The sequence below is a fragment of the Danio aesculapii genome, chromosome 24 (genome assembly GCF_903798145.1).
Source record: "Danio aesculapii chromosome 24, fDanAes4.1, whole genome shotgun sequence".
NCBI classification, from domain to species: domain Eukaryota; kingdom Metazoa; phylum Chordata; class Actinopteri; order Cypriniformes; family Danionidae; genus Danio; species Danio aesculapii.
In genome coordinates this window covers 13,016,011-13,028,838 of record NC_079458.1, presented here as the reverse complement: position 1 = coordinate 13,028,838, position 12,828 = coordinate 13,016,011, and the positions used below count along the sequence as shown (strand labels likewise).

At 33.2% G+C, this 12,828-nt stretch overlaps 1 protein-coding gene across 1 annotated transcript in view; it reads right to left on the bottom strand.

The window, feature by feature from the left end:
- The window catches only part of olfm3a (olfactomedin 3a), a 28,034-nt gene extending 18,407 nt beyond the window's left edge, over positions 1 to 9,627 (bottom strand). Inside the window, exon 1 of the mRNA XM_056450625.1 lies at positions 9,362 to 9,627. Coding sequence (XP_056306600.1) covers positions 9,362 to 9,430 — 69 coding nt within the window. The 5' untranslated portion in view covers positions 9,431 to 9,627. The remainder of the gene's footprint in view (positions 1 to 9,361) is intronic.
- Between the last annotated feature and the right edge of the window lie 3,201 nt (positions 9,628 to 12,828).

The window sequence follows — 12,828 nt, the reverse complement described above, 5'->3', positions numbered from 1 at the left end:
TAAAGTATTAGGTGTTTTTAAACAGATCTTTTGCACTGTTCAAATGTACCCTTCTGTTATGTTCGGGAAGAAAACATCCACTGAATTAAACTGCTGTAAAAATGCATCAGATAAATATTTTTCTTTGAATTTGCATAAATCAACCTCAGTACTGATCAAAACTACTAAATTGTTTAGAAAATTACAAGATTTTAACTCTTTAATTACCAAATCAGTGAGATAATTTGTGAACTTGGCAAAACAAACACACAAAATTACATATTTTCAATATAAAAAGTAACTGTGGACTGGATTTTTTATTTCTTTTTGCCTTTTATCCCAGTCTTGGACATGTGATCGATTAGTAACAACATTAGCTTTGATGTATTGTTCGATTTTCATTTGTTCTCCCTAATTTACTGTTGGTGGCTGTTTTTGCCCCATTGCCTTGCATTATAACCACATCTGATGGTGCATAAATACAAAGTCTTTGTTTTTGTTTACTCCATGTAGTTTTGAGAGCTGAGATGCATATTTAGACACATCAAGGTAAGTGCGTAAAGGTCACTCTCACATACACTTTAATTTGCTGTTATACTCCATATAAAATCCAGAAACTATCCAGAAAAAGAAGCTTTTTTCTAAAGGACTAACGGTGCCAACTGATTTCAAATTTGACCTCTTCCCAACAGGGAAAATCACCAACAATCAAAAATGCATGATTATATAGTGTCATGGTTTTGTAATAAAAAAAAGTGGTTATAATGGAAGTCAATGGGACAAAAACAGCCACCAACAGTGAATCAGAGAAAGAAAAAATGAAAATCAGTCAAAAACAATGCATCAAAGGCAATGTTCTTTCACATGTCCAAGACTTTGATAAAAGGTAAAAAATGTAAATTATGGAAGAGTAGGGGCCAGAGTAGTACTAGTAGGCTCAGAAGGCTGTTATCATCCATCCACATGGTTAATCAGCTATACTAATAGAGAAGACTCCAGATCCAGATCTGTTTTTACATTACTGTGACGGTTGGGGTAGGGGTAGATGTTAATTAAATACAATTCATGGGAAATTTAATAAATAATATAAATAATTCTCATTAACTTCCAGTCGCAGCCACATGTGTTCTATAGTTGATTAACCTAACCATGTGGATGGATTATAACAGCCTTCTGAGCTTACTAGTAGGCGCAGAAGGCCTCTACTGGCTCATATCTATCAGCTGATACAATTTGAATCGGCTGATAATTTACTCATAAAGACTAGGGGAGCGCGGGGCACAAAGTAATGCGGAGTTAAATGTAACACAGAATTTTAAGGTATTTGCTCAGGGTTAACCGTGGCATGCTTCAGAGGTTTTCACCACAGTGTCGGCAGATGTCCTTCTGCCAATTATGAAAAAGTTCAGCGAAATTTGGATGAGAAACACAGGTTTTGCAGCATAAAAGTATTTTTTATTATTGTCAATATTTTTTATTTAAAAAAAATCTTAAAGTATAAACATGAAATCTTATTTTTTTTGTATTTACCGTCTTTTAGGCTAAAAGATGAAACGATTTGAAAGATGTAAAAACACTAAACTAACACAATATTTTGAGTGTAATGTTGAGAATTTTTTTAATAAAATGATTTTTAATAGATTTTTTTTTTGATAGACAAAAAATATTTTATTACTAATACTACAAATAAATGCATCGTATAATAATGAATAATAATCCAAATAAATCCAAATGTGTTTATCCAATAAATAAATAAACATACTGTGCTATGTAGAATAAAAAAAATAAATTGAACTAGGTACAGAGAAAATATAGCTAATATTTAAAGTAAACTAAATTTAAATTAACTGTGCGTAATCTGCCTTTTTAAGCATGTTACAACTAACCCTCTGTCTGTTACAACTTGCCCCGCAGGTGGGGTAAATAGTAACACTGTTACTCCTGGCACTTTTGGCAACACTGCACAGAAACCATAGGTCTGGTAATCATACTTTTAGTGCTCATTTGTAGGAAAGGCTTGTGCTTTGTTGGTGAAAAACAAATGGTTTGTCTAACCCCAATACTTGTTTATTATTTTACCAAAACCAAAAAGTGTTACTTTGTGCCCCGCTCTCCCCTATTACATATTTTGGTTCTGAATAAACTGTTTTTTTAAAAAAAAGGGTTAACTTGATTGATATGAATTTAAAGATAATGACTAGCTTAATTCCTTAAATGATTGGTGTTTTCAAACATATCGGTTATATGAATGATTCAACGAGTCTTCGTAAATATTATAAAATTTCAGTCCCAAATAAACCAGTTTTGGACAAAATAATTAACTTGCACATAAAGATGGTCGTTAGTTTTGTTTCGAAATGAATTTGTGTTTTTGAACACAAATGACTTACGCATGAACATGGGGACTAGTTTAGTTCCTGAATGACTCAGTTATTTGTATGATTGAATGACTCATTCATAAAGACAGTCTTGTTTCTATTCTGGATCAATTGGGATTTGATTAATCAATTTTTAGTGTATAATTCAATGACCTTCCTACACTCAAAAACAATTTTTGCTACTTGTTCCAACTCCTCACAAAACAAATACCAGTATCATCACAACTTTTGAGTTTTTTGAGGACAATTTAAACGTTTTATGTTCAAATCCACTTACATTTCTAGAAACAATTAAATTAGGATGCTTAAGTAATGGAGATAAGTGGAGTTGAGTAAAACCCAGAATCCTTTACAGTGTACTTTATGAATGAATCAGTGCTTTTGAACTAACCAATTGAATGCACAATGACTCACTTATGAATAAGACCAATAGTTTATTTCTTCTATTCACCAGTGTTTTGAAAAAAATCAGTTGTGAGTTGATTTGCTCATAGATGTGATAACGTTTCGCCACCTACTGGTAAAACTGTTTTATAACCTGAAGAGTAACTGTCTCACCACTTTACTATTGTACAGACTGACAGCCTTTCCACATTAGAAATGCAATTGCTTCTATTTTGCATTGCAATATTTTCCGTAATAGAGTAATTTATAATAAATGCAGTGCAAGGCAGTTATACATCCTGTATACCGTACCTTACATCACAACATCAGCAGTATCTCAGCAAAGCACTTCGCTCACGCAATGATTGATTCCTTAACAGCCAACATTCGCATCCACTTCCATTTAGGTTTGTTGATGAAAAATCACACACATAACCCAATACAGAGAGAAAACATTTTGAGAACACAGACTATATCATTATAAAAGGACAGGAGATGGAGGAATATACATTGAACATATACAGTACGGCTGCTGATGATCATGTGTTTTAAATGGACCCACATTTCTGTCCTGATGGTGGAGATCACAATGTTTTCTACAGTGTGTATTTTGACTAAATTCACATAGTTATTTCAAAAGTTTGGCTTAAGGGGTGTGGAAAGTTGTATGTGTATTTGGAGGTGTGCTGCTCACACTAGTTCATCTGATAATTGCGGTAATTAAACAAAGCACAACAATCCTCTAATCCTTTGTTCTCAGTAGTATTTGGCGCTGTGCATGCTTTGTATCAAGAGCTGATGATCAACCACTGGGGGAAAAACGTTGGATCATTCATGTATTCATTCATTTTCCTTTGGCTTAGTCCCTATTTCAGAGGTCACCACAGCGGAATGAACCGCCAACTATTCCAGCATATGTTTTACAGAGCATATGCCCTTTTAACTGCAACCCAGTATTGGGAAACACCCATACACACTCATTCATACGCAAACACACTCATACACTACAGACAATTTAGCTTACCCAATTCACCTATAGTGCATGTCTTTGGACTGTGGGGGAAACTGGAGCACCCGGAGAAAACCCACGCCAACACAGGGAGAACATGTAAACTCCAAACAGAAATGCCAACATTGGATCAACTTAAACTAATTATTTTAGGTTGTTACATCTAGAAGTATTATGTTTTGTCGACTTTAATAAATTCTGAAAACTAAAATAAGGGTTTCCACAGGGCATGAAATGTATTTCAAATATTTTTGGCAAGAGATAAAGGCCTTAAATGGCATTGAAAATTATTAAATATTTAAATATATGAATATATATATATGCATTTAAAAAGTGTTTTATTTTTATAAGCATTAAATCTTTTGGATTATTTTTAAGAATAAAGTAATATTATTACCAATGTATTTTCAACAAATCTTCAATAAAAATTACAATTTTCATTTGTTTTTCTAAATTGTAATAACAACAGCGAACTAGTTTGATAAATTTTTCCAGCTGATGCAAAAGTCTGGAAGCCAAAAATAGGTTTTAAAAGACAGTCTAAACGAACTATCTCTATATATATTTTAACATGACTGACAAAAATACAGCTTCACCAAAAAAAATAAGATTTCTGCAAATTTAATCTCAAACTATATATATGGGTTGAATTTACAAATACAATTTTGTGATGTTCAACTTAATTTTTTTGTTTAATTTCAGCCCAAATAAATTGTTTACAACCGCTTAATATAAAAAAAAAAAAAGTTAATCCTAGGAATCATCTTTGAATCTTTTCTTTCAGTATACTACTTTGACTAGATTTTGCTTTTTGATCCTTGTGGCACAACTGATTGTTCAGTGGTTAACACTGTTGCCTCACAGCAAAAAGGTCTCTGGTTTAAGTCCCGGCTGGGTCAGTTGGCAATTCTGTGTGGAGTTTGCATGTTGTCCCCGTGCTTGTGTGGATTTCCTTGGTGAATTGAATAAACTAAGTTGGCCTTAGTGTATTTGTGTGAATGAGTGTGTATGGGTGTTTCCCAGTGCTGGGTTGCAGCTGGAAGGGCATCCGTTGTGTAAAACACATGCTAGATAAGCTGGCGGTTCATTCTGCTGTGGCGACTCCTGATGTATAAAGGGATTAAGCCGAAGGAAAATTAATGAATGAATATTCCAAGAAGGAGATACAAGGTTGTATCTGAGTTGGAACTAAAAGCGAGTGCATATGGATTAACAAAAGGCATACGGATGAATTTTCGTATTACCTAAAAGTTAAATTGTTAAACTCTGATTCCATGTTGAACTGTAATTTCTGCTGCACTTGAATTTTGTTTAGATTTTTACTATTGGAAGTTAAACTACTATTGGGAGCTTTTTTCTGTCCAGCCTGACAGCATTTGAAGTTTTGAAATATCTTTAAATAAATGTAAACATTTTTAAGCTCTCTCTTGGGCCATTTTATTTCAGTTCAGACATTGTTTCAATGTTGTTATTGAGAGACTCAGAATTGTAAAAAAATTTATTGTAAAAAAAAAAAAAAAAAAAATACAGGAACATATGTGCGTGTCATGCCTGTGCTTAGTCATGGGTTGGGCCAGACAGAATCTGCAGACATTTTGTGCTATTTCTGCTGAGAATAAAAAAAAATAAAAATCTGTGGATTTAAGCGGAATTATTTTGGGTGTATCGTAACAAAAACGTTAATACATGCAATAAAATATATTAGCTTTTTAACATTTATTTAATGTTTACAATGCTAATCCTTCTAGATCCACTTATTTGCTAAACGAAGCAAGTCTATCATATAATATATTACTTTACAAACTGTATGGTACCAGCCTGATCTCACGAGAAAACATAAGTATTTTACGTTTTGTCAGTTTAGTGGGTTAGTTGTGAGTTAAGTGAGTTCAGTGGTACAAAATTGTATGATTTTAAAAAGGAGGAGTGGCACCTAACCCCACCACTAAACCCAATTGTCATTGGGGGATGAGCAAATCGTACTAAATTCTACGAATTAGATCGTACAAATTCATACGAATTAGCCACTAAATGAAAAAGTTACGAATTGCCGTGAGATTGTGTTGATTGTACATAAATCACATGAACATTTTCATATTAGTCAATAATATTTCTGAAATTAATTAAACTCAATAAATCTAAATTTACACAAATTGACACAAGTAAATAAATAGACTCAACGATGGGCTAAAAGCCTGTGGAAATATGCATGTGTGACATTACAAACAGTTTGGCATTAAATATGCATTAAATCAGATTTGAAGATATCTGCAGAATCACTGAGGATAAAATACGCCTAATTCTTTTAGGTGTAACAAGTTGAAGTAATTTGTCCAAGTTTTCGCTCTTGCCTTCAAAACTACGTCTCGGTTTCTGCAAACCTTTCTTGAGCGAAAGGTTTTCATTCATTATATCATCTATATGTAGTCTTGACAATACATGTATAGAATAATTACTAAAGGTGTGGTTGATGTGTCTGTGTAAAGATATAAATATATTGTACAAGTATGATGTTTAATTCATTCATCATGAAACATACATCAAACAAACATACACTACTATACTGTATGTACAGTTGAAGTCAGAATTATTAGCCCCCCTGATTATTTGAGCTTTTATTATTTCAATTTTTGTTTAACAGAGAGAAGATTTTTTTTCAACACATTTCTAAACATAATAGTTTAATAACTCATTTCTAATAACTGATTTATTTTATCTTTGCCATGATGACAGTAAATAATATTTGACTAGATATTTTAGAAGACACTTCTATACAGCTTAAGGTGACATTTAAAGCCTAACTAGGTTAATTAGGTAAAGTAGGCAGGTTAGGGTAATTAGGCAAGTGATTGTATAATGATGTTTTGTTCTGTAGACTATAGAAAAAATGTATAGCTTAAAGGGGCTAATAATAGTGACCTTAAAAAGGGTTTTAAAAATGATAAAAAATGTTTTTATTATAGCCAAAATAAAACAAATAAAACTTTGTCCAGAAGAAAAAATATTATCAGACATACTGTGAAAATGTCCTTGCTCTGTTAAACACCATTTGATAAATATTTAAAAAAGAAAAAAAAAAAAAATCAAAGGAGGGCTAATAATTTTGACTGCAACTGTATCAGTACTGTAAAGATAAATGCAGGTCTCTACATACACATTGCTCAGCATAATTGAGTACACCCCATTTTGAAAATGAATATTTTGACCCATTTCTCAGTGAATATAGGCAATGTATTTTGGTGCATTCAACAAAACAGAATTATTAAACAGATATATTTATTAAAATAATATTTTATTCACCAAACATATTTAGAAATTGAAAAATACTATAATTAAATTCAAGCAAAATATTGCAAAAATAAATAAATAAAAAGAAAAAAAAATACAACCTACAAAATTTCAACCAAATATTTCAATTTTCTTTGGCTACTCTTAACTTTTCCTCTTTTTAAAAATTTATATTTATAATTTTTCTAAAACGTATACATTAGGGCTGTTATCATAAGTTATTTTGTTAGATAAACTCCAGATTTTGCTTCGGTGCTGACTAATCTAATGTATTTGCACAATTATAATATTTTATAGCTTCCTATTAAAAATATGAATTTAAAACATAGGTTTGAGAGGGGTGAACTTATATATGCTAACCACTGTATGCTCTGATTTTCATTCATTTATTGTTGTTAGACTAAATAGTCAGCAAACAAGTCAGCATATCCAAATATGAATGTCAAATCAAAGGCTACATCGATATTGTATGGATGTATTCTTTGTCAGATGATGAAAAAAAAACCCTCTAACGACTAAATATTCACAACAGCACATTAGCAAACCTAATATGACAATCAATCAATACATGACTGAATTGACTTTTCCATTCAAACCCACAACAAAAAAAGTGTCCTGCTATAACACCAAACACTGAATGCTAAATGAGGTGAGGGTTTGTATCATTATGGATCCCTCCACCGACATTAGAAAGCTGTATCCCGTAGGTGTGTAATGCAATTTGTCACCATAAAAAGCGCATTCCAGCACGTCAAATTAATCATCATAAATCACTCATCCCACAAGCAACAACAATGCAATTAGAAGCCCATTACTTTAACGTCCATTCACTTTCTTAGTCAACCATCTCCAACGCCCCTCTTGCATTGTGCTTGTGTTCCTTTTGGACCTTCAAGACTTCAAATGTAGAGGTCAAAAAGCCGGGATGGAAGTACTAGGCACGTTATTCAACGGTTAAATGAACTGTTCCGACATAAAAAGCAATTGACTGTCTAGTCCATGCAGACATGTCTGTATGTGATTAGTTCACTTCAGCACCACGGCAGTGTGGACAGCTCCTGTCCGCCTGTGACTAAACACCTAAAGCACATCACCACACTCATTTTAGCACTTGTTACATCTTGTCACAGTGATTTTTAAATGAAAATGTCACTGTATGAACGGATTTTTTGTGTTGTTTTTAAGGCTATAATGAACTCAGAATAAATTGGTCGAGCAAATCCAACATATTGTAAATAAGCAGTTTTAAATTTACATGCATTTCCTTGTTGTTCAGTTCCATTTCTCCCCTTCCCAGTTTGCACTGGGGCATGAATAATAGATTTTTATAACATTGTTGTTATATCAATGTTGTTAACATTGGGTTCCATGCATTTTTTTGTTCATGTTTATTAGATGAGTATTCAGCTGATTTAGTCTGACAGTGATTTGGATAAGATCTGATATAGCATGATCAAAAATATTCTTAATCTAGTCATTAATAAAACATAATTAAACAATTATATAAACATAATTATCGTATTTTCCAGATTTCTTTTTTGTTTACGACGTAATATTATTTTTTAAATTATATTTTAGTTATATTTTAGCACATTCAATTTTCAGTTGTTCTCTATAATTAAACATATATTTTCTATATTTTTATCAGAGTATTATTTGTTTTTTTTTTTAACATATTTTAAGTTCAAAATGCTGTTGCTCATTTGAAGACATTTATATTCTTTTAATTTTTTAGCTGATTTGATTAATACTGTTACTTATTAATTAATATTATGGCATTTAATCTGCATATACTGCATCATTTTCACAGTGACAGGTTATTTTGCTTATTAACTGTGGTGGGCAGGGGACCAGAATTTAGCAATACACCATTATATACTCACTGGCTGGTGAAATCAATTCATAAGTATGCATTTAATGAATCCACACAGGCAATATTTTATTTATTTATTTATTTTTAATATAGACAATTATTATTCCAAATGCCTTCAAGTAATTGCTGCATGTCGTTTTACCTATTTGCAACTCACCAATCCATTCCTTGGAGATAACTGGAAAACAACTGGAAACCCAAATGTAGCTTCATGCTTGAATGAACCAAAGTTTATTATCCACTATAGTGTATTCCTTCTACACGCACTATATTTGTTTTTTTATGCGTAATCCAAAAGCATATGGAATGATCAACACCTTCGCAGTTAAATTTTAAAACATTATAATGCATTTCCCTTATGCTATGTGCAATCTATTTCAAACAAACCCACACTGAAAATTAAAGCATTCTCGTGAAATCTTTTCGCTTGAACTCGTCGCATCAACTTACCATGGATGGATACAGTCCGAAGACAATGAGGAAAAGCAGGGGATTTAATGCGCCGAACAGAAGGATCATGCTGTCACTGCTCTATTGCACTTTTCTGGCGTTAATATCGTGTCCTCGGCGTGGCAGATGATGCCCGAGCAGAACAGGGCGGATAGATCCACATTCATTACCGAGCTGCTCCGCCGCGCGAGCTCCCGCGTGCAGCCAATACTGAGCGCGCGCTGTCCAAAGTTACGACCGCGCGCAAGAGAGAGAAGACACTGAGGAGCATCCAACACTACCAAGGCGACCTTCACAGCGGATGTGACATCATTTGATTATTCCAAACGTGAACTTGTTGAGGTGCGTTGTTGGGAAGTGAATGAAGACACCGCAGCGTCGACAAACATTATAGTTGCGACGCATGCTGCGTTTTTTGCTCGTAATGCTGTTGCTGCCGTAGTTGGTTCTTGGAGAGCAAGAGAAAGTACGTACAGGGCAAACTTATATCTGCAAATGCACACTGTTTACGATGGGGTTTAAATGCCTGACACAACATAAATAATAATATCAAATAATAATATAGAATTTAACTTTTTAACCTCTTTTTATTTAAACAAAGCATTTACTAAGACTTCTAGCTCAATAAACTACTTGGGATGTAGAATAAGATCATACTTTGTAAGTATTAAGAGCCAATATCTTAATATTAAGCAGGTAATATTCCAGTAGTTAATAGTGGTACTTAAACAAAAGTGTTGCCAAATAAAGAGTTAATAATTAATGTCATTTTAATGAACAAATGTTTATGTACACTATTTTTAGACCGAGCGACGCGGTGAACTAATAATGAACAATACTTGCCACTTGGCAAGTTACCTAGAGGTTGCCACAACCCTCAATCTGACGACTCAGTGAACTTTAATTTATCTTTTTTTTTTATTTATAATACAGTAGTAAGTTTTAAATTAATTTTGGGTGGCACAGTGGGTAGCGCTGTCACCTCAGAGCAAGTAGGTAGCTGGTTGGAGCCTTGGCTGGGTCAGTTGGTATTTCTGTGTGGATGTTCTGCATGTTCTCCCCGTGTTGGCGTGGGTTTCCTCCAGGTGCTCCGGTTACCCCCACTGCCCCACAAGTAAGCTAAATTGACCATAGTGTGTGTGATTGAGTGTTTTAGATGTTTCCCAGTGATGGGTTGCAGCTGGAAGAGCATCCGCTGTTTATGAGTTTCCTTTTTCTGTTGAACACAAAAGAAAGTTTTTTTTTTTTTTTGAAAAATGTTAGAAACCTGTAACCATTGACTTTCATAGTAGAAAAGACAAATACTATGTAAGTCAGTGGTTACAGGTTTCCAACAATTTTTCAAAACCACTTATTTTGTGTTCAGCAGAAAAAAAGAACCTCAAAATGTTTGAGACAAGTAACGGTTGAGTAAATGATGCCAGAATGTTCAGTTTTGGATGGAACTGCCCCTTCAATGTAACATTTATTTTGGCTTATTGAGATTTTACCAGAAAATAGTTTCTGTTAGCAAAAAGAATGACATGTCTTTTATTATAGAAACAGTAGTTAAACAACAAATATGTGTACTTTTGGAGAAATAATATTGTTTAAGTTACATGTAGTTATACTGTAGGTGGAAAAGTGGAAACAATTGAAAAGAGATTTCCAGATGTCTTTGCTTTTAACATGATATGCTATTATTTTATTCAATTAATTATTAATTCAATAATTATGTTTCTTGTAGTGCATAAAACTTACTGGTCATGGCAACATACAAAACTCATAAATATACATTGCACACAGTATGAACAACCCCAAATCAGTAAAAGTTGGGACAGTATGGAAAACTCTTAGTGATTTCTAAATTTTCTTGTATTTGATTGCAGACATTTTTTCTCAAACAAACACATATTACAAGTTTGATTCTTGCAACACATTTCAAAAAAAGTTGTAACAGTAAAGCATTTACCGCTTTGTAATGTTGCCATTCCTTTTCACATCACTTAAAGGACGTTTAAACACTAAGGACAACAAGTGTTTCAGGTGTAATTTTTTCCCATTCTTCCTGCAAACAAATCTTAAGGTGGGCAAAACAGGACAGGGTCTTCCTTGTCAAAATTTACGCTTCAAAATGTGCCACACATTCTCTGTTGGAGACAGGTCTGGACTGCAGACAGGCCAGTTAAGTACCTCTATTCTTGCCCATGTGGTGATATCGCTTCTAGATGAATGATGATTCTTGATACAGTGCCTCCTGAGGGATTGGAGATCACGGTTGTTCTGCAAAGGCTTGCGTCCTTGTACTTTACACACTGAAATTCATCCAGATACCTCCAGAGTTATTATCTGTTGAAGGAGAAATGTTCAAATGTGTTTCTGTCTTTCTTTGAGGAACAGTGTTTTTAAACATTTCAATATGTATTTGTTGGCAAACTAGTGATCCTCGGCCCATCTTTGCTCCTAAAGGACTAAACCTTTCATAGATTCTGCTTTTTCCAAATCATAATCACCTGTTGACATCACTTGTTTCATATCACATCATTTAGCCAGTTTACCTGATTATTAGCCCTAACTTGCTCTTGTGTTACAAGAACCAAAATGAAAACATATTTATTAAAAAAAAAAAAATAATCATGAGGAACACACTAAATAATGTTTGTTGTATTTTCTGCTATGCAATACAAGTCAAAGTAAATTTTTAAATGTCTACTTTCTTTTTTATTTGTGTTTTCCATACAGTCCCAACCGTTTCTGATTTGGGGTTGTATAAAATCAAGGTGTTTCTTATTTAATTTTTTTAAAAATATTGATTTATTAATAAATTAAACAAGTAATTATTAATTAATTTTCATTTATTTTTATACATTTAATAATTCTTTTTAAATTCTCCACTGGCTCACACACACACTGACAGGGAGATAAAATACTGGCACACAGTGCAGGATTCTGAAGTGTTAATAATTTATGCCAAACAGACACAGAAAACCATCTAAAACCACCCACATCTGTTGAACTGATGTCCAACAGAGAGACTATGAGATTCATTTAGCCAAAGGTGGTTGCTCTAAACACCTACCGGCAAGGTAATATTTCAGTATGACACCTGTTATTTTTTTAAACCTGGTCGTTTACGTTGTTATCAGTAACTACTACTTTCTTTATCTTTTACGTAGATTAAGTTTTAAACCACCTGCATTTCACTCACTCTTTTCCAAATGTTGGATTCATCAGTTAATTATACAGCCTACAGCATAATTACACCTCCCTCCGCTCTCATGTAGAGCAAGTAAAAGCTTTTCATGAGAGTTAGCAGCTTGGGTAGAGACTAATAAATACTAAAGCGGTTAAGGAATGAGAGTTTATATAAAGACTCTAGGGGAAATGAAGACTTATGGAAAGTTATTTTTGCTCCAGTTAACGCAATAATACTAATCAAAGTTATGAAAGTTGTGCAGCCGTACAAGGTAATGCTTGTCGGATGATTT